General features: G+C 46.0%; 1 protein-coding gene across 1 annotated transcript in view; it reads right to left on the bottom strand.

Annotated features, from left to right (window-relative positions):
- Positions 1-23,179, bottom strand: part of LOC124716868 — a 77,300-nt gene that overhangs the window by 28,669 nt on the left and 25,452 nt on the right. Inside the window, exons 3-4 of the mRNA XM_047243421.1 lie at positions 11,673-12,066; positions 3,461-3,843 (exon numbers count right to left, since the gene is read on the bottom strand). Coding sequence (XP_047099377.1) covers positions 3,461-3,843; positions 11,673-12,066 — 777 coding nt within the window. The remainder of the gene's footprint in view (positions 1-3,460; positions 3,844-11,672; positions 12,067-23,179) is intronic.

Below are 23,179 nucleotides of genomic sequence, written 5' to 3'. Positions count from 1 at the left end.
TTGCAATATGTATGTATATGTACAATAATTAAGTGTACAATATTGTACGTGTCATTACTAACCGTTATTTGAGCTTGCTATTCCGTATTCTAACCAATAGCTCATATAGATCACTTCCATCTTGCTCTCTTGTAATACGCAGCATGGTGTTTCCAAACTTATGGAGGGCAGTGTATATTTTTCACTTCCTTGGAAAAGAATTTGTAACGTTTCCCGTATACTACACGTACTCGTTTTTATACAGGGAATAGGCAAAATAGCATGAATAGCGGTAGTAATGGGATGTTTTTATTTGACAGTCAACAATGCAGGTAAGGCACGAGCCGCACTGGACTGTGCGTGTTCAGTACGGACTAGGCACCAATGCAGGTTGTTTACGAGTAGTCCGCACTTCGTATTTGCATTCAGAGACCGAGGTTGACGTGCAATGAAAGACCTAACAGAGTTCCAAAGAGGGCAGATTGTGGGAGCCAGAATAGCTGGAGCATCAGTAACCTAGACAGCCAACTCACTGAATCTTTCAAGATCGACTGTTCCGACAGTCATGACAGCCTATACAAAACATGGAAAGACATCTTCGTATACACGTAGTAGTGGGCGCAAATCAAAACTAAATGACAGAGATCCTAGTACGTTAACACCAATTGTGTCAAAACGACGGCGGCCAAAGGGACTGTAGAGCTCAATAGCCATCTTCGAGATCCCTTATCTATCGACACTGTCCGCCGAGAACTCTATAAAGCGAATGTTCATGGACGAGCCGCTATACGAAAACCATCAGTGACAACAACCAACGTAAAGAAGCGTAAAACAGAGTGTCAGGAGCATAAATCCTGGGTAGCGTTCTCGTTTCCCACGCCCAGGTTCCCGGGTTCGATTCCCGGCGGGGTCAGGGATTTTCTCTGCCTCGTGATGACTGGGTGTTGTGTGTTGTCCTTAGGTTAGTTACGTTTAATTAGTTCTGAGTTGTAGGGGACTGATGACCATAGATGTTAAGTCCCATAGTGCTCAGAGCCATTTGAACCATAAATCCTGGACAGCTGTTCACTGGAAACTCGTCATACAGTCCGAAGAGTCAACTTTTTCGTCATTTCCAACACCGGCCGGGTTTACGTCTGGAGAACGCCGAAAGAAGCCTACAATCCTGATAGCTTGATTCCAGCTGTTAAGCACGGAGGTGCAAGTGTGATGGTGTGGACAGCCATATCACGGTATTTTGCTGATCCCATCATTACACTCAAAGGCCTTGTTACAGCCAACGATTATGTGAACATTTTAGGTAATCAGGTGGATCTCGCGATTCAAACGTTGTTCCCCAACAATGATGCCATATTTCAGGACGATAATGCACCCATTCACACAGCCAGGACAGTACAGTGGTGGTATGAGGAGCATGCAACTGCAGTGCAACCTTTTTGCCTGGTTAGCACAGTCCCTGGACTTGAACGTTAAGGAACCCTTGTGGGCGGTATTGGAGCGCAGACTCCAGAGCAGATTTACGCCTCCCTTGTGACTACAGGAGTCAGAAGAGGTTCTGATCGATGAATGGCATAACACTCCACTGGAGACTATACAATCAAATGGTTCAAATGGGTCTGGGCACTATGAGACTTAACATCTGAGGTCATCAGTCCCCTACAACTTAGAACTACTTAAACCTAACTAACCTAAGGACATCACACACATCCATGCCCGAGGCTGGATTCGAAGCTACGACCGTAGCTGTCGCGCAGTTCCAGACTCAAGCGCCTAGAACCGCTCGGCCAAAGCGGCCGGCGACTATACAATCATCATATGCCAGTATTCCGAGAAGAATCTCAGCTGTATCACTGGCAAAAGGGGGTCCAACCCCTTATTAATAAACTATTCCCAAGTACACTACTGGCCATTAAAATTGCTGCACCAAGAAGAAATGCAGATGATAAACCGGTACTCATTGGACAAATATATTATACAAGAACTGACATGTGACTACATTTTCACACAATTTAGGTGCGTACATCCTGGGAAATCAGTACCCAGAACGACCACCTATGGCCGTATTAACGGCCTTGATACGCCTGGGCATTGGGTCAGACAGAGCTTGGATGGAGTGTACAGGTACAGCTGCCCATGCAGGTTCAACACGATACCACAGTTCATCAAGAGTAGTGACTGGTGTATTGTGACGAGCTAGTTGCTCGGCCACCATTGACGAGACGTTTTCAATTGGAGAGAGATCTGGAGAATGTGCTGGCCATGGCAGCAGTCGAATATTTTCTGTATCCAGAAAGGCCCGCACAGGGCATGCAACATGCGGTCGTGCATTGTCCTGGTGAAATGTAGGGTTTCGCAGGGATCGAACGTAGAGCCACGGGTCGTAATACATCTGAAATGTAACGTCCACTGTTCGAAGTGCCGCCAATGCGAACAAGAGGTGACCGAGACGTGTAACCAGTGGCACCCCATACCATCACGCCATGTGATACGCCAGTATGGCGATGATGAATACACCCTTCCAATGTGCGTTCACCGGAATGACGGCAAAGACGGATGCGACCATCATGATTCTGTAAACAGAACCTGGATTCATCCGAAAAAATGACGTTTTGCCATTCGTGCAGCCAGGTTCGTCGTTGAGTACACCATCACAGATGCTCCTCACTGTGATGCAGCGTCAAGGGTAACCTCAGCCATGGTCTCCGAGCTGATAGTCCATGCTGCTGCAAACGTCGTCGAACTGTTGGTGCAGATGGTTGTTATCTTGCAAACGTCCCCATCTGTTGATTCAGGAATCGAGACGTGGCTGCACGATCCGCTACAGCCGTGCGGATAAGATGCTTCTCATCTCGGCTGCTAGTGATACGAGGCCGTTGGGATCCAGCACAGCGTTCCGTATTACCCTCCTGAACCCACCGATTCCATATTCTGCTAACAGTCATTCGATCTCGACCAACGCGAGCAGCAATGTCGCGATACGATAAACCGTAATCGCGATAGGCTACAATCCGACCTTTATCAAAGTCGGAAACGCGATGGTACGCATTTATCCTCCTTACACGAGGCATCGCAACAACGTTTCACCTGGCAACGCCGGTCAACAGCTGTTCGTGTGTGAGAAATCGGTTGGAAACTTTCCTCATGTCAGCACGTTTTAGGTGTCGCCACCGGCGCCAGCCTTGTGTGAATGCTCTGAAAAGCTAATCATTTGCATATCACAGCAACTTCTTCCTGTCGGTTGAATTTCGCGTCTTAACACGTCATCTTTGTGGTGTAGCAGTTTTAATGGCCAGTAGTGTAAGTAGAGGTGTTCACATTAATTTGCCTATCCCCTGTGTGTAGATATAATGTGTGGAGATGGCCTGTGACTGATACCGTTCGATATTTGGGTTTCATGTAAGAAAGCAGGTGATGGACAAATTTCGTTCTATACATCGACACTTGCATGCGTGTAGAGTTAATACGAGGTTCTGCACGCTACCTGCGGTGGCTTCGGAGACTCTGCAGGGCCGCGGAGCTGCGGCGGCAGTGGCGGCTGCAGCTGCAGCTGCTGGGGCTGCCTCTGCGGCTGCTGGGGCTGCTGCTGCAGCTGCTGCATCTGCTGCAGCTGCTGCTGGAAACGAGCGTACGGCTCCTCGACGCCGGTGAAGTACTGCGGGAAGCGCCGCCTGGCCTGGTCCAGGCTGAGCGGCTGGTGCGGGGACAGCAGCTGGTTGCTGACGCCCACCGTGGCCACCGACTGCTGGCCCGACTTGGCCGCCACCGGGTACGAGAAGAACGTGAAGGGGCTGCCCGCCGCCCCGGGGGCGGCGCCGCCCTGCGCCACCACGCTGCCCGGGAACGCCGTCGAGGTCGTGGCCGCCCCTGCCGGCAACACACGGCCGCCCCTCAGCTGCTGCTGCATCTACATCTACATCTACATGACTGCTCCGCAATTCACATTCAAGTGCTTGGCAGAGGGTCCGTCGAACCACAATCGTACTATCTCTCTACCATTCCACTCCCGAACAGCGCGCGGGAAAAACGAACACCTAAACCTTTCTGTTAGAGCTCTGATTTTTCTTATTTTATTTTCATGATCATTCCTACCTAAGTAGGTTGGGCTCAACAAAATATTTTCGCATTCGGAAGAGAAAGTTGGTGACTCAAATTTCGTAAATAGATCTCGCCGCGACGAAAAACGTCTTTGCTTTAATGACTTCCATCCCAACTCGCGTATCATATCTGCCACACTTTCTCCCCTATTACGTGATAATACAAAACGAGCTGCCCTTTTTTGCACCCTTTCGATGTCCTCCGTCAATCCCACCTGGTAAGGATCCCACACCGCACAGCAATATTCTAACAGAGGACGAACGAGTGCAGTGTAAGCTGTCTCTTTAGTGGACTTGTTGCATCTTCTAAGTGTCCTGCCAATGAAACGCAACCTTTGGCTCGCCTTCCCCACAATATTATCTATGTGGTCTTTCCAACTGAAGTTGTTCGTAATTTTAACGCCCAGGTACTTAGTTGAATTGACAGCCTTGAGAATTGTACTATTTATCGAGTAATCGAATTCCAACGGATTTCTTTTGGAACTCGTGTGGATCGCCTCACACTTTTCGTTATTTAGCGTCAACTGCCACCTGCCACACCATACAGCAATCTCTTCTAAATCGCTTTGCAACTGATACTGGTCTTCGGATGACCTTACTAGACGGTAAATTACAGCATCATCTGCGAACAACCTAAGAGAACTGCTCAGATTGTCACCCAGGTCATTTATATAGATCAGGAACAGCACAGGTCCCAGGACGCTTCCCTGCGGAACACCTGATATCACTTCAGTTTTACTCGTTGATTTGCCTTCTATTACTACGAACTGCGACCTCCCTGACAGGAAATCACGAATCCAGTCGCACAACTGAGACGATACCCCGTAGGCCCGCAGCTTGATTAGAAGTCGCTTGTGAGGAACGGTGTCAAAAGCTGTCCGGAAATCTAGAAATACGGAATCAACTTGAGATCCCCTGTCGATAGCGGCCATTACTTCGTGCGAATAAAGAGCTAGCTGCGTTGCACAAGAACGATATTTTCTGAAACCATGCTGCCTAGTCTCCCTCAAGGCTGAACCCCCGCTACTGCTTCGCTTCGCAGTTAAGTTACGAATTACTACTCTCCATAATATTTCAAATTTATTGTAGCAGTGTAGATCACAAGGGACGTTTTCTGAAAAGCGACTTCATTCAGCGGTTCCTGCTCCATGCACAGCCATTGTTCGTCAATATGGGTGATGGTCATGCGATGATCGAAACTGGCGCCTTTTAACAAACGTGCCTTGCGATCTAGACTGTTTTATAATTAATTTCTCATCTACTGTGTGCATAGTGGTCCCCCTCCTGGCTCCGGCGTGGAGTTCCGTCAAGGACACCTGTCTGAATTTGGGGCTCCCAATGAGCAGCATTTTCTTGTTCTCCTCACGAGTTTGTGGAAAACTGGCCATGGAACCAACAGGCGAGCCATCCTTTCTTTCCACCGCATTACTCTCCAAACATTTCTTCATGTGGTTCTCCACGAGAATGCTCAAGAGATCCGTCATACTGTGCTTGACAAGTTGTTGTTGTTGTTGTGGTCTTCAGTCCTGAGACTGGTTTGATGCAGCTGTCCATGCTACTCTATCCTGTGCAAGCTTCATCTCGCGGTACCTACTGCAACCTACATCCTTCTCAATCTGCTTAGTGTATTCATCTCTTGGTGCCTGACAAGAAGGGGAAAAAATCCTGCCAAGGCATAGCGAGATGCCAATGTTTGTACACTCGCAAACCAGGGCCTTTACGTAAATGATTAGTCACTGTGACGAACACAGACATGCCATGTAGCGTTATCCGTAATTGACGAAGTTCGAGGAAGAGGACAGCATTAGTGTTAATGTCTCGTCGACAACAAGATCATTTGGAGACGGAGCGGAAGCTCGGATTAGGGAAGGATGGGGAAGGAAGTTGGCCGTGCTCTTTCAAAGAAACCACCCTCCCATTTACCTGGAGCGATTCAGGGAAATCACGGAGAACCCAAATCAGGATGGCCGGACGGGGGTTTGAACCGTCCCCCCCCCCCCCCCCCCCCCCCCCCGTATGCGAGTCCAGTGTGCCAACCACTCCGCCAGCTCGCTCGGCACAGAGTTTGACAGGGACCCCATCGTGGGTGTGAATTTGGTACGCTGGACGCATTGTGCAATATCCATATTTGTGGGTCATTCGGCTGTGACAGTGGCCCGATGTTGGTCTGCACCAGAAGGTAAAGGCAGGCACACTGGTCGTCTAGATTCATGCTGACCGTGTTTGGCCAATACAGCGGAGGATCGCAGTATTGTGCACGAAGCACAACGGAACCGCTTCACGTCTGTGCCTGCCATCTGTGAACAAGTGAGGGACTCCGTGTGGCATTCTGTGCTATTCAGCACCACTGGTCAGACACTAGCAGCAGCTGGACTATTGAATTACCGTCCAATTCGTTAGCTGCTGTGAATACCACAGCACAAATGGGTGTGTCTTGAGTGGTGCTGTGACCAGAAAGCCTGGACTGACGAAGAATGGCGTTGCAATGTGTTCAGCGATGAATGGCAGTTCCACGTTGCCCTGCGTGTCCATCGTCAACCGTGTTACTTCTAGCATTATGGTGTGGGAGACCATCAGGCATGAGTTCAGGTCACTGGTTGAGGAACCTCTGATGGCAGTACAATATGTGACAGACATCCTGCATCCTGCTGTGTTACTCCTCATTTGAGAGCGTCGTGGTGCCATTTTTTAACTACGATGCTGGTCCATTAATGGCACATGCGCCTGTGAACTGTCAGCATATTGTTGAGTTACTCCCACGGCCAGCAACTACCCAGATATGTCCCAAACAGAACCTGTGTGGGACCAGCTCAGAGGTCAACTTCGTTCCATTGCGGGCATCCATGACGTCGAGGACCAGTTACGAATGTTGTGGAGCATTTTGCCACATGAGAGGGTGCAGTGGCTTCATAACGCCCTTCTGCACCGAATCAATGCATGCCCTCAAGCCACAAGTTGGTACAATGTCGCACTGATAAGTGGCCTCAATCTGCCAAGCGCTTTATATACAGGGAGTTTGTAAATTAAACATTTGTGGAAGGTCACTATCAACAGGCATCAAGTAATGTATGAAATGCATGTTTGACCATCAGCTGTTTTTATTTGAAACCCAAATATCAACTGGTTTCTGTCTTGGACCATCTTCACAGATAAGGCCTAAGATGGTTTAAGCCACCACCTTACATCTGTCATTACTTAAATAATGAGCATCTTATGAATATCAATATAGGACACAAGACTTTTAGAAGCAAACATACTAATGCTAAATGTACACGAAGCAGTACTGAAAAGAAGATTTAGCATTAGTATGTTTGCTTCTAAAAGTCTTGTGTCCTATGTTGATATTCATGACATTTTCCACACAGTATTTAAGTAATGAAAAATGTAATGTGTTGGCTTAAACCATTTTAACCCCTATCCGTGAAGGTGGTCCAAGGCTAAAATCGGTTGATATTTGGGTTTAAAATAAAAACAGCTGATAGTCAAACATGCATTTTATACAGTTTATATATTAGTTACTACACTGCGTTCAGGGCTGTATCAAACATTTGTGTCAGTTATCTACCTTTTTCAAAGTTGAAGGTTACTTTTGCATGACTAACTTATAAATCCTCTATATCTGACTCGATCTTGTAATCACTGAAATAACATCAAGTCCATGAACTTCCATTCCATTTGCCGCTCACCATTCGCTGCTTCACGTTTTTCGTCACGCTATGTATTATGACAATATAACGACTATTCACATTGGTCTGTAGAATGTACGAGTCTGGTGACATAACATCTGATTTTCGGAAAACCATCACCCACACGATTCAGAAGACTTCAAGAGCTGACAAGTGCGAGAATTGTCGCACAATCAGCTTAAGAGCTCATGCATCCAAGTTGCTGACAAGAATAATATACAGAAGAATGGAAAACAAAACTGAGGATGTGCTAGATGACGATCAGTTTGGCTTTAGGAAAGGTAAAGGCACGAGAGAGGCAATTCTGACGTTGCGGTTGATAATGGAAGCAAGACTAAAGAAAAATCAAGACCTATTCATAGGATTTGTCGACCTGTAAAAAGCGTTAGATTATGTAAAATGGTGCAAGATGTTAGAAATTCTGAGAAAAGTAAGCTATAGGGAGAGACGGATAATATACAATATGTACAAGAGCCAAGAGCGAACTATAAGAACGGACGATCAAGAACGAAGTGATCGGATTAAAAAGGGTAAAATGGAAATGAACGTGTGGCATCGTTGAGCGGGACGACAACACAACACCCAGTCCCCGAGCGGAGAAAATCTCCAACCCGGTCGAGAGCAGAACCTGGGACCGATTGCATGGGAGCCGAGCACGTTACTACCCACGTAAGCAGGCGGACATTAAAAAGGGTGTGAGACAGGGATGTAGACTTTCGCCCCTACTGTTCAATCTGTACACGGAAAAAGCGATGATTGAAATAAAAGAAAGGTTCAGGAGTGCAATTAAAATTCAAGGTGAAAGGATATCAATGATACGATTCACTGGTGACATTGCTAACCTGAGTAAAAGCGAAGGAGAATTACACGATCTGCTGTATGGAATGAACAATCGAGTGAGTGCTGAATATGGACTGAGAGTAAATCGAAAAAAGACGAAGTAATAGGTAGCAGAAATCAGAACAGGATTGATGGTCACGAAGTAGATGAAGTTAAGGAAATCTGTTACCCAGGCTGGAAAATAACTAATGACGGACGGAGCAAGGAGGACTTCAAAAGCAGACTAGTAATGGCGAAAAAAGCATTCCTGGCCAAGAGAAGTCTACTGGGATCAAACATAGGCCTTAAATTGAGACAGAAATTTCTGAGAATGTACGTGTGCAGCACGGTGAAACATGGACTGTAGGAAAGCCGGAACAGAAGAGAATCGAAGCACTTGAGATGTGGTGCTACAGACGAATGTTGAAACTTAGGTGGACTGGTACGGTAAGGAATGAGGAGGTTCTGTGCAGAATCGGAGAGGAATGTGTGGAAAACACTGACAGGGAAAAGGGACGGGATGATAAGGCATCTGTTAAGACATGAGGGAATGATTTCCATGGTACTGGAGGGAGCGGTAGAGGGCAAAAACTGTAGAGAGAGATTGGAATACATCCGGCATTTAATTGAGGACGTAGGTTGCAAGTGCTGCTCTGAGATGAAGCGGTTGGCGCAGGAGAGAAATTCGTGGTGGGCTGCATCAAACCAGTCAGAAGACTGGTGACCCAAAAAAAGTATTATCCTACCAGAAGAGCGGAAATAATCGTTTGTAGCAAAGATATCGTCCCCTGGCGTTCAGTTCATTCTTGGTGATCAAACCTGTTACAGCACAACGGGACAGCTCAAGTTGGATACGTGTCTTACACTAGTAATCGACAGCAAATAGTTAGTTGGCAGCGCCAGGCTTTCGATAGGTGTCGTGTCGAGGTAGTAGCACAGTCTAACATAACAGTCGCGACACTTTGCCTCGATTTTGTTGCCTACAGCGCCAGCAGCGCCCCAAGCGGCCGGTAGGTTGAACTGTGAGTTCGGCGCGATCGTGAAAGCGAATAGTGATTGTTTATTTTGATTAATACAATGGTTTTTACTATCGGGAGCGTCTGTAGCGCAATAAATTGCAACAACAACAGGAAGAAGACACCACAACTGTCTTTCTTTTTAGGTTTCCTAAGCATCCTGACAGGTATATACCATCATGTTACTAACTGTATCGTGAGGATACAAACTATATGTGTTTAAATGATGAATGTTTAGTTTTAGGAGCAGAAAATGGGTAGTTAATAGCAGACGAGAAGACCTTATGAAGGAAGACCCAGTTTACCTGTATAATACTATTAGGGTTTGTTCGCTACATTTCGAACAAAACCAGTTCGTGAACGCAGACAATAACAAACTCGTTTGGAATGCAGTACATCCCAAATAAGCCACCTCAACTGACGATGAAGAGGAAACTACCACAAAGATTCGACAGTCAATCTAAAGCTGTAAAACAGTCCTATGACACAGAAGCAGCCAGTTCAACTCTCCATGTACCAGTGCCAGATTCGTGTGTATCATCAACACGGACCTGCTCTGACGATGGAGTGGTTAGATTAAGTGCAGCTTTTCGTGTCTTACAAAAGCGTGTGAAGTGTCAGAATGTGCAGATCGCTAGACCTCGAGCGAAACTATTACGGGACAAGGAAAGTGCCTACAGACAGATTGTTTGAAAATTATTCAAATATTTGGTTTCTCGTGAAATGTAATGTAATCAGCTCATTGTAATGTTTTCAGCTTATTTCTCCCACTATTTGGCAGTTGCTTGTCTCACTTAGAATAGTATAAAGATGAAGGTCGTACTTGTGGCAACAGGCGACAATGACAAACGCAGTAGGCCTACAGAACAATAAACGAGTTGTCGATCGTTACTGCATGTAGAGGTACATGCTTCTGCCATGTGAATCTGTGTGTTTATATTGTTTTGATATCAATGTGGTAAGCTGCAATTCTGTCCAATGTCATAAGTGTTTCTTCACGAATGTGTTGTAGCTTGCCACTCTATTCATGGTTTTTGTCCATACTTGCGCATATTTTAGAATCAGTTTTAGAAACGTATATGCCTTCTGTTGTGTACATAGTTCCTCGTAGTCAGCGCGTACACAGCTTTCCCACTAGAGCGCGCCCCGCTAAGCGCAACAGTGCAGGCGCAGCGCTCGTCCGTCTCCACACTACGAGAAGGCGCTGCCTTAGACACGGACCAAATTCTGCTTCCGCCGATCCGCGTATTAATATGTAACGCAGTCAATCAGATTGCTGCTAACATAGAACCTTTTCTCCTCGCGGATCACACTCGCACAGTGATACCTGAACGCGTGAGGTATTATAACGAGTGTACAGACCTCCCATTACTTAGTCTGCATTTGTCTGCACCAGTCTGTACCAGTCTGCATTAGTCTGTACCAGTCTATAGTCAAGTTTCAGTCTGCAGCCAAGAAGATTATCATATTCCTGTACATAGCCATGAAGAAAGATGTATAGACACTTTCTCAAGTATCAGAGATATGTGAGAATAAGATTAACGTACCAAGACCAAAGGAGCTTCAGATTGTCAACTGTAAGCAGCATCCAGAATCAAGTTACGTAATGTCTATGCTTTTTATTATTTTAATGAATGTGTGTGAAAATTAATCAAGTTCTGTTTAAAGATGGTCACCGTCAATCTGCTACTATAAGCATGCAAGTGGCATTTCTATCGTCTGACCTAACGGCAGAAGATAAACACGCCACAATAAGACCACGAGACATATTGCTGACGCTCGCCTACTTCGTTAGAGCGACCAGTCAAATAATCTGATGGTGTGTGTACCGAAGGTCTTACAGTAGGCACACCGCACCTTCTGATACTACACAAACTATTGGAGGCAAGAAAATAACTCGAATAATTCGGAAACTACTTAGGAAATGGATGCAAACGAACATTATGCATACGACGCGTCAGACGTTCACCTTACCTGCCGCTTGGAGCGCTAGTGTCGCTCCGTCTGTCAAACTTTTACAGCAGTGAGTGTCGCGACTGTTATGTTAGACTGTGGTAGTAGTCAGGCTGGCAACTTACCGAAGAGCCCCGCATTGAAATTCTGCCTGAAGCCCGACGGCGCCGGGTAGAAGCTGGGGTAGGCGGCAGAGTTCTGCGCGAAGAGGCTGCTGGCGGCGGGCTGGCCGAAGGTGAAGTTCTGCGGGTAGTCGGCGGCAGCGGGCGCGGCCGAGGCGTAGAGGCCGCCGCCGGGGAAGTAGGAGGGGCTCTGCGCCAGCAGGTTGGCCGCCACGGGCAGCGTGAAGTTGTGCTGGGCCGAGTACTGAGCCGCGGGGATGCCGGCCGACAGCAGCGCCGCCAGCGGCGAGCCGGCGTAAGAGTGGTTGGAGGCGGCGGTCAGCAGGCCGGAGCGCAGCAGGGAAGGCGCGTAGGCCGAGGAGGCGCTGCCGTAGCCCAGGGGCAGCCCGAGGCCCGCCTGCAAGCAGGGCAGCTGTCACTGCACGCGTTGAGCGGCCAATAATACTGCACGGAAATACAGGGTGTTTCGAGAAGGACTTCGCAACTTTGAAAATTCATATAAATTAATTCATAGTACCTAGAGAGGTGAGTGTAGTGTCAGTTTTGTCTCACATAGTTGGATAGTGCCGAATCACACCGAAAGGAGCGCTAGTGGCAGTTGCGTTAAGGGGGGTGTAGGACGTTAAACGGGCCGTCTTGGAGCAAGAGAGACACCACAGGACATTTTAATTTCCACTGTCTATGCTTTTACGAATAAATTCATAAAACTTTGTCAGCATCACCAGGAAGGATTAAGGATTCGCAATCATAGCAGTGGAAGTTAAAAAAAATAACAAAATAAATTTCTTTACATGTGAAAGTTCATCATTTTTTTCACTTCTATTGGCTGCGTTTGTTGCTATAGGTACACGTTTCTTCATAAGTAAGAGAGATTCTTCGATGAATTTTGCACAGCATACAAACCATACTTACAGGTGTATGAAACTCTAGAAATTATTTAATTTATGAAAAAATGAGTGTGATGTTATATTTTAAATTTCATGTTTAGAAAAAAACTCAAATTTTATATATTTCGGCGATCATACATGTCGCCATCATCAGGTGAACCGACGGACTGAGCTCCTGTGAACGTGCCGGCACGGGGATCCGTACGCTATGGCTGCTCAGAGGGAACTGGGTTCGGTCACGGCGGCAGCCGATTTAAATACCCTCCGCCCGCGGCGCGCTCCCTCCGCTGTCCGCGCCCCGCGCCACGGTCGCGCGGTGGAACAGATTGCGACGGCGTCTGAGATGACGTCGGAGTGATGGCTCTGTCCACCGTGGTCGTCACAACTATATGTTTGCTCGTTTTACTCTTGACTAACCCAATCGCTGGGTGCGAATTTCTATGGCCTCTCTAACAACGCTGTCCCAGTATCTCGACCTCTGTACCAGAATCCTCGTGCGTTCATACTCCATAGTGTGATTTTGAGACAAACAATGTTCAGCGACCGCCGATTTGCTCGGATACATCAGTCGAGTGTGCCTCTGGTGTTCACGGCATCGATCCTCGACGGTTCGCATCGTCTGACCAATATACAACTTGCCACATTGACACGGAACCTGGTACACGTCGGCCTTCCTCAAACGGAGGTCATCTTTGGCGCTCCCCACCAGTGCACGAGTTTTATTCGAAAGACGTGTCGGCACTTTCACAGGAGCTCAGTCAGTCAGTTCACCTGATGATGGCGACATGTATGATCGCCGAAATATTGTGCCCGTTGGACACTATAGACCGGCAGTACGCCCGTGGATATTTTGATTATCAAATACTCCGGCAGAAACTCAAGAATCACATCAAATTTTATAGTTAATTATCTCAATTTTTACCACAGTTTTTAATAGATTTGGAAAATTCTGGAGTTTCGTACACCTGTAAGTGTGGTTTGTATGTTGTGCAAAATTCATCGAAGAATCTCCCTTACTTATGAAGAAGAGTGTACCTATAGCAAAAATGCAGCCAATGGTAAGTGAAAAAAAGGTGAAATACAAACGTCAAAAAAATGAATTATTTTCTTATATTTTTCAACTTCCACCACTATAAGAGTAAATCCTGAATCCTTTCTGGTCATTCTGACAAAGTTTTATGAATTTATTTTTAAAAGTACAGACAGTGGAAATTAAAGATTCATGTGGTGTCTCTCCTGCTCCAAGTCGTCCTGTTTGACGTCCTACCCCCCTTAAAGATGGCTGCCTTCATTGGACCTTAGTGTGCTAGCTGCGTGTTTTGGTTTGAAGAATCGAAGTCGGCGACAACAGTTCAGCGTAATTTCCGTACTGAGTACGCTAAAGCCGGCCGAAGTGGCCGCGCGGTTAAAGGCGCTGCAGTCTGGAACCGCAAGACCGCTACGGTCTCAGGTTCGAATCCTGCCTCGGGCATGGATGTTTGTGATGTCCTTAGGTTAGTTAGGTTTACCTAGTTCGAAGTTCTAGGGGACTGATGACCTCAGCAGTTGAGTCCCATAGTGCTCAGAGCCATTTTTTTGAGTACGCTAAAGATCCTCCTAGTAGGCCTACAATTTATGAGTGGCATAAATGTTTTGTAGAAACCGGCTGATCGGTATGGCATGGGAAAAGCACGTCTGACGAGTTTGTTGAGTGAGTGCGACAACAATTTGTCAACAGCCCTACGAAATCGACCCGGCATGCATCTCGCGAACTGCAAATCCCACATGCGACTATTTTCGGAGAAACTGTTTGTATTTGAAACTGTACATATTGCCACAGAGCAAGCTGCAGTGCTACAGCGAGTTTGGGAAGAAATTGACTTCTGGTGGCATGTGTGCAGGTTAACCAACGGAAGCCACGTAGAAGATCTTTTGGTTAAGGTGAAAAAAGAAAACTTGATGTGTTTCCCTACAAAACAACACTAAACCCTGCTGTGTATCTTCTTTCAATAAATTTATACGAATTTTTAAAGCTGTAAAGTCGTTTTTGAAACACCCAGTATTGCACAATATTATTGACGTTACCCTGAGACTGATGAATAATATTTGCAGTTACACTCAAGTAAAAGCCATGGGTTATACTTAAGGTGGAGGGGGGAGAAAACAAAGTAAAGGGAAGGGATTATTGATGTCATTTGCATTGGGACATTACATAGAGTCAGCAGGAACGAGCGAACATGTGTGCTGGACCAGGGTTCGAACCTGGGATCTCCTGTTTACTACGCAGTCGCGTTAACCAATCCGCCGACGGACACAGTGGTTATCGCTACTGTGCGGACTATCTCAGCAGTGGCCGACCCACAGCCCCAGCTAGCGCCACCTGTCCACAGTCCCTGTCCATATCCTCTGTGCTAGCTACTCAGAGATTCCCGCAGGGGGTCGGACATACCTGTGCATCCTCACCGAAGATGGTGGACGCGTTGCCCATCAGTTACGTGAGTACGGACGTCTGTTCATTCGAACTTGTCTGAAAGAACAATCACGCATTCTTATAGATGTCATGGAAAAGCGATATGCACATATATAGATGGAGGTAGTACCGCATACGCAATGTTCCAAACGGAGTTGCAGTGGTGCGTTTCTCATTCGTACTCTGGTAGCTCATGTGAAAAGGTTGCTGAACTCATTATGCCCGCACGATGGCAATTAACTGATTTGAACGCGAAATGCTAGCTGGAGGTACACATATGGGACACTGTTGTTGTTGTTGTTGTTGTGGTCTTCAGTCCTGATACTGGTTTGATGCAGCTCTCCATGCTACCCTATCCTGTGCAAGCTTCATCATCTCCCAATAGGTACTGCAGTTTAGTGTATTCATCTCTCGGTCTCCCTCTACGATTTTTACCATCCACGCTGCCCTCCAATACTAAATTGATGATCCCTTGATGTCTCAGAACATGTCCTACCAACCGATCCCTTCTTCTTGTCAAGTTGTGCCACAAACTCCTCTTCCCCCCAATCCTATTCAATACTTCCTCATTAGTTACGTGATCTACCCATCTAATCTTCAGCATTCTTCTGTAGCACCACATTTCAAAGGCTTCTATTCTCTTCTTGTCCAAACTATTTATCGTCCATGTTTCACTTCCATACATGGCTACACTCCATACAAATACTTTCAGAAACGACTTCCTGACATTTAAATCTATACTCGATGTTAACAAAATTCTCTTTTTCAGAAACGCTTTCCTTGCTATTGCCAGCCTACATTTTATATCCTCTCTACTTCGACCATCATCAGTTACTTTGCTCCCCAAATAGCAAAACTCCTTTACTACTTTAAGTGTCTCATTTCCTAATCTAATACCCTCAGCATCACCCGACTTAATTCGACTACATTCCATTATCCTCGTTTTGCTTTTGTTGATGTTCATCTTATATCCTCCTTTCAAGACACTGTCCATTCCGTTCAACTGCTCTTCCAAGTCCTTTGCTGTCTCTGACAGAATTACAATGTCATCGGCGAACCTTAAAGTTTTTATTTCGCCTCCATGGATTTTAATACGTACTCCGAATTTTTCTTTTATTTCCTTTACTGCTTGCTCAATATACAAATTGAACGACATCGGGGAGAGGCTACAACCGTGTGTCACTCCCTTCCCAACCACTGCTTCCCTTTCATGTCCCTCGACACTTATAACCGCCATCTGGTTTCTGTACAAATTGTAAATAGCCTTTCGCTCCCTGTATTTTACCCCTGCAACCTTCAGAATTTGAAAGAGTATTCCAGTCAACATTGTCAAAAGCTTTCTCTAAGTCTACAAATGCTAGAAACGTAGGTTTGCCTTTTCTTAATCTAGCTTCTAAGATAAGTTGTAGGGTCAGTATTGCCTCACGTGTTCCCGTATTTCTACGGAATCCAAACTGATCTACCCCGAGGTCGGATTCTACCAGTTTTTCCATTCGTCTGTACAGAATTCGCGTTAGTATTTTGCAGCTGTGACTTATTAAAGTGATAGTTCGGCAATTTTCACATCGGTCACCGCCTGCTTTCTTTGGGATTGGGAGATTACATTTCGGAAATCGTTGAGAAAATCAGTATTCCGATACCCACAGTACGAACATTGTGCGGGGAGTAACAGATTTCAGGCATTACCTCTCACCACGGGCAACGCAGTGGCCGACGGCCTTCATTTGACGACCAAGAGCAGCAGCGTTTACGTAGAGTTGCCAGTGGTGACAGACAAGCAACACTGCAGAAATCACTGTGGGGCGCACGACGAACGTATCCGTTAAGACAGTACGGCGATATTTGGCGTTGACCGACTGTAGCAGCAGACGAGCTACGCGAGTGCCTTTGCTAACAGCACGACATCGCCTGCAGAACCTTTCCTGGGATCGTGACCGCAACGGTTGGACGCTAGACGACTGGAAAACCTTTTCCTGGTCGAATAACTCCCGATTTCAGTTGGTAACAGCTGATGATAGGTTTCAGGTGTGCTGCAAAGTCCACGAAGCCATGGACCCAATCTGTCGACAAGGCACTGTGCAAGGTGATGGAACCTCGATAATGGTGCGGGCTCCAGTTACATGGAATGAACCAGATCCTCTGGTCCAGCCGAACCGACCATTAGCTGGAAATGGTTATGCTGGGCTGCAGCTATTCGTAGACTTCTACTTGTCAAGCAACGATACCGTGTCACTGTGCCACAGTTGTGTGTAACTGCTATGAATGACATTCTGGACAATTGGAGTGGATGATTTCGTCGTCCGACGTGAATACCACCGAACATTTATGGGAGTTAATCGAGAGGTCAGTTCGTGTACAAAATCCTGCACCTGCAACACATTCGCCATTGTGGTCAGCTTTAGAGGCAGCAATATTTTTGCACTGGGCCTCCAAGGACTCGTTGCGTCGGTGCCAGATCTTGTTCCGACACTACGCAGCGCAAAAGGAGGACCGAGTCCATATTAGGAAGTATCACATGGCTTTTATCATCTGAGTGTACACTGACAATATTAATACTGTGCAATTGGAATGCTGGACGATACGGACTCTGCTCTACATCGTTACCAGCAGAAAAGAGGATGAAATATTGCTTCAAGGAGTGCCAAAGATCACTCACGAAAACTTGTGAAGAGAATTAAGGTTGAACTACAGAAAAAGATAAAACGGTTGTCACAACTTACTATGTGTTGATGATCCAACATTGGATATTGTACTCAAAGTGGTTCTTCCCATACATAGGAACTGCCGTAACATCTAACTATGTCAGCTATGACTTATACATTTCGATGGACTCTAATAATAATATTAGAACAAATAAGCCCTCGGTCATAAATATTAAGTCAAAATTTACCAGGTTTCGATGCTACTATGAGCGTCGTCTTCAGAATTAAACTGTTCTAAAACATAATAGGTATATAAGGCATTAATAAACTAAAGTGTGTACTTACTGGAAAGAGATGCAGTACTTACAAGTCACATTCTAAAAAAATCTAAGCCTGAATGGCGACGTCATGAAAAGTTGTAAATATGATAAGCTGGCTAAGGGCTGCTCGTACCTGAGTCAACATGGGTTGAAACAAGGGCTTATTTGTTCTAATATAATTCTGACACGGTCACCGAACCTTAGCAGCAATGTTCAAAGTCTAATAATAATACTCTTTCATCTTGTTTCGAACTCATTTTCCACGCAGCAACAAAGAAGCTGGCCTAACCTAACCTCCTCGATCTGTGTAGCTCGCGAGAGATTGCGTCAACGATATTGTCAATTATACCCACAAACGGCACAGTATCTCCAGGCAGCGTAATATATTTCCGAAGTTTCTGATATTCTCAGTTTTACTGCCCAATTTCTCAGTCTTACCCCTCAACATCATTGCGCATCCGGAAAATATTGTGAATATTGTTGACCGTCTAGGGGTCGCCTTAGGGATTACTACTGGCGGCACTAAGGTTTTTGCAGACGTTGGCATTGCCTGCAAGGCACAGTGAACATCGCCACAGGGCACATATTACTTGACTTGTTGGCCAGTGCCTCTCCACAAATTGTAGTATTAGGGTCTGACAATCACTGAAATTCGGTTGAGTGTATAGCAACATAAATTGTCCCGGTGGTAACATGGATCAAATGGCTCTGAGCACTACGGGACTTAACTTCTGAGGTAATCAGTCCCCTAGAATTTAGAACTACTTAAACCTAACTAACCTAAGGACATCACACACATCCATGCCAGAGGCAGGATTCGAACCTGCGACCTTAGCGGTCGCGCGGTTCCAGACTGTAGCGCCTAGAACCGCTCGGCCATCATGGTCGGCGGTGGTAACACGTTGGAGGTTTATAGCTCCGTTGGTTACCATCGTCAACAAGAAGCTATTGTTGTTTCACATATCTCTTCAAATGTTTAGCTTTTGGTCATTACGTCCTCTTGCTCAGTGCCTCTTTTGTCCTATGGTTAATTGTGTCTGATGTCTCCACCTCTTTCTTGTCCCACCTTTTTTTGCTTTTGTTCTCTAATTAAGTACTGTTCTGAGCACTCTGTTTTCATTCAGCCTTGTCACATGATCCGTTCATTTATTTCTATACTCGTTCATCTGCTTGTACACTTGTTAACCCCAGTTCTTGTGTGGTTGTTGTATGCCTACATCAGGCAGCCTGTAGCCACCTGCCGCCCTTGAAAGCTTCATTTCCGCAGCTTGTATTCTTGGTTCATTTCCAGCTGTTATTGTGCAAGTCTCATTGCCATTGTTTTGTAGAACTTCACCAGCGTTTCCTTCCTCACCATTTTATCCAATGTCCTGTGTCTGGTCCCGTTAATGTAACTGAAGGTTTCAATTTTTTTCGGTAATTGTTTTTTGAGGGGAACAGTATTCCGAAACAAATTTCATTCATTCGCTCAATCTGTTTTCTGGTCATTTGTTACCACTTTGCTTGGCACCGGGTCTTGACATTTAAAAGCTATGAATTTGTTTTTAATCTCGAGACTGTGAAGTTACATTTAATTTATAAGTGTATTCTTGATGGGTGTCCTCACTGTCAACTATAAGAAGTTGTTGCATGGGGTGTTTCACAATACCTGGAACAGGCTTCTAGGATTTAGTACGATTAGCAGATAAAGTTTTGATAAGGTACCCATATCAGGAAATGTGTGGCCTGGATATAAAATAAGTCTCAAGATTTCACTACTGTCAAACCTGCCGCTTCACAAACTGCACGCCCACAAACTGAGAGGGCTCTGCCATCAGTCCCTGTCGTAATTATGACATCACATATCATTTTCGTCCGAAAAACTGATGCGTTCGCAAATATGAGGGTTGAGTGTAATGCTCCACAGAAGCGCCGCAATCGGGACTTTGAATAGTATGTCCTACGCCAAGTAGAAGAGAACCTGAGGACGAAAACTTGCAACATTCCCCATGCCATTGGCTCCAGTAGAGCTCAGTGCCTCAGCTGTGCCTACCGTGAAACAGGAGGGTTGACCTTATTTCTAGACTTGGCTTCCCTATCAATAGTTTATTTACTGTCTCCCCTACAACCCCTGAAGCCCGTAGTAGGAAGTGTGAAACAGCCTGTACTTAGTAATTTCCGCAGATCTGATGATGCATCAGAAGAGCGAAACCGTCAAACAAATCAAATAATAGGCAATCTATGGCGGGTCATCCAGTACGCTAACTGGTGCTGTTTTCTCCGTATTTCGATCACTCTAATGCATTTATGTTGTCGTGATATACAGTCCAGGACTGGTTTGATGTAGCTCTCCGTACTACTCTATCCTCTTCATCTCCAAGTAACTACCGCAACCTACAGCCACTCTAACCTGGTTACGGTGTTCAGACTCCAGTCCTTCTCTACAGTTTTACCCCCCCCCCCCCCTGCCCCCCTCCCCTCTCTTCGGTCCTTCTGCTACCAAGATGACAACTTCTTGACGACTCAAGATGTGTCTTGTCAATCAGACAGGTTGTGCCACAAATTTATTATTTCCCCAGTTCGATTCAGCGCATCCTCATTTGTTATTCACTCTATCCAGGTACTCTTCAGCATTCTTGTACGCTGCTTCTACACCAACATGCTGTTAGTTTTGACGTGTCATCCCAGTCTGGTTGGGCATGTGGGATTTCAATTTTATTCTTCAACTTGCCCAATCTTTGTGAAGAGGACTATTTCACACGCCAAACTGAGCCCCTCCAGGGTAGACCAGGCCATGGAATAGCCTCGAAACGTTGGACATAATAGTACCTGCTGTACAGTTGCAAATAATGAGCGTTTTACGCAGTTTTCACTAACGCAACAGCCAATTTGCCTTCCTTATTACCGTCTTGCGAGATTATGGTTTGTTGCAACCTAGTTCGCTCACGACGATGTTTGTACCTGCATAATATCGTAGTCTCGTTGTCCCGCAATACGAATGCACGTAACTGACGATAGTTCTTGCTGCAAATACGCCGCTTTTTTTTTACGGTTTGGACGACCTGACTATGCGTTCTAGAAAGCAACCTAACCTAGTTATCCTTCTTCAGTTTTTTAAGTTCACAGAAGCGCCAAAGAATCTGGTATAGAAATGCTCATTGAAATAAGAAGATATGTAAACATGGAGAATACGCCACTGCTATCAGCAACGCGTATATAAGGACAACAAGTGTGTGCCACACTTGTTAGATCGGTTGCTGCTGCTACAATGGCAGGTTACCAAGATTTAAGAGAGTTTGTACGTGGAGTTATACTCGAGCGATGGGACACGGCGTCTCCGAGGTAGCGGGGAAGTGGGGATTTCCCCGTACGACCACTTCACGAGTGTACCGCGAATATCAGGAATCCGGGAAAACATCAAATCTCCGACATCGCTGAGGCCGGAAAAAGATCCTGCAAGAACGGGACCAAAGACGACTGAAGAGAATGGTTCAACGCGACAGAAGTACAACCCATCCGCAAACTGCTGCTGATTTCAGTGCTGCGCCATCAACAAGTGTCACCGTGCGAACCACTCAACCAAACATCATCGATATGGGCTTTCGGATTCGAAGGCCCACTCCCTGATGAGTGCACGACACAAAGCTTTACGCCTCGTCTGGGTCCATCAACACCGACATTGGTCTGTTGATGACTCGAAACGTGTTGCCTAGTCGGACGAGTCTCGTTTTAGATTGTATCGAGCGGATGGACGTGTACGGGTATGGAGAGAACCTCATGAACCCACGGACCTTGGATGTTAGCAGGGTGCTGTTCAAGCTGGTGGAGGCCCTGTAATGGTGTGGGGCGTGTGCAGTTGGAGTGATGTGGGACCCCTGATACGTCTAGATACGACTCTGACTGGTGACACGTACGTAAGCATCCTGTCTGATCACCTGCGTCCATTATGCATTCCGACGGTATTGGGCCCTTCCACCGCGACAATGCGACACCCCACACGTCCAGAATTGCTACAGAGGGCTTCAGGAACACTCCAGATAACCCGGATGGTGTAACACTGTGCCAAGATGTGCTGGCCGTGCACCAAGGCATCCGGGTTATATGGATACTTCCCACTAACACCAACCTGTCAGAACTCCGGAGATGGGAACTTGCCCTTCAGTATATCCTCTCTTCCCGTTACCCACCAGGCCTCAACCTTCGCTAATTTCAAGTTTCCGCCGCTCATACCTCACCTGTCACTCAACAACATCTTTGCCTCTGTACTTCCGCCTCGAATGACATCTGTGTCCAAATTCTTTGCCTTTCCATATGTCTGCTTGTGTCTGTATATGTGCGCGCGAGTGTATACCTGTCCCTTTTTCCCCCCAAGGTAAGACTTTCCGCTCCCGGGATTGGAATGACTCCTTAGCCTCTCCCTTAAAACCCACATCCTTTCGTCTTTCCCTCTCCTCCTCTCTTTCCTGATGAAGCAACCGTGGGTTGTGAAAGCTTGAATTTTATGTGTGTGTTTGTGTTTGTTAGTGTCTCTATCAACATCATCTTTGTTTTTAGATATATTTTTCCCACGTGGAATGTTTCCCTGAAATATATATATATATATATATATATATATATATATATATATATATATATATATATATTCCCTCTATTATGTATATTAATACCCGTTTATCATCTGCATTTCTTCTTGGTGTAGCAGTTTTAATTGCCAGTGGTATATATAGGGTGTTACAAAAAGGTACAGCCAAACTTTCAGGAAACATTCCTCACACACAAATAAAGAAAATATGTTATGTGGACATGTGTCCGGAAACGCTTACTTTCCATGTTAGAGCTCGTTTTATTACTTCTCTTCAAGTCACATTAATCATGGAATGGAAACACACAGCAACAGAACGTACCAGCGCGACTTCAAACACTTTTACAGGAAATGTTCAAAATGTCCTCCGTTAGCGAGGATACATGCATCCACCCTCCGTCGCATGGAATCCCTGATGCGCTGATGCAGCCCTGGAGAATGGCGTATTGTATCACAGCCGTCCACAATACTAGCACGAAGAGTCTCTACATTCGGTACTGGGGTTGCGTAGAGAAGAGCTTTCAAATGCCCCCATAAATGAAAGTCAGGAGGGTTGAGGTCAGGAGAGCGTGGAGGCCACGGACTTGGTCCGCCTCTACCATTCCATCAAATGGTTCAAATGGCTCTGAGCACTATGGGACTCAACTGCTG

This window comes from Schistocerca piceifrons, chromosome 9 (assembly GCF_021461385.2).
Source record: "Schistocerca piceifrons isolate TAMUIC-IGC-003096 chromosome 9, iqSchPice1.1, whole genome shotgun sequence".
In the NCBI taxonomy this organism is placed as follows: domain Eukaryota; kingdom Metazoa; phylum Arthropoda; class Insecta; order Orthoptera; family Acrididae; genus Schistocerca; species Schistocerca piceifrons.
Note: the sequence above shows the minus strand (reverse complement) of the source record. Positions and strands in the feature narration are given on the sequence as shown.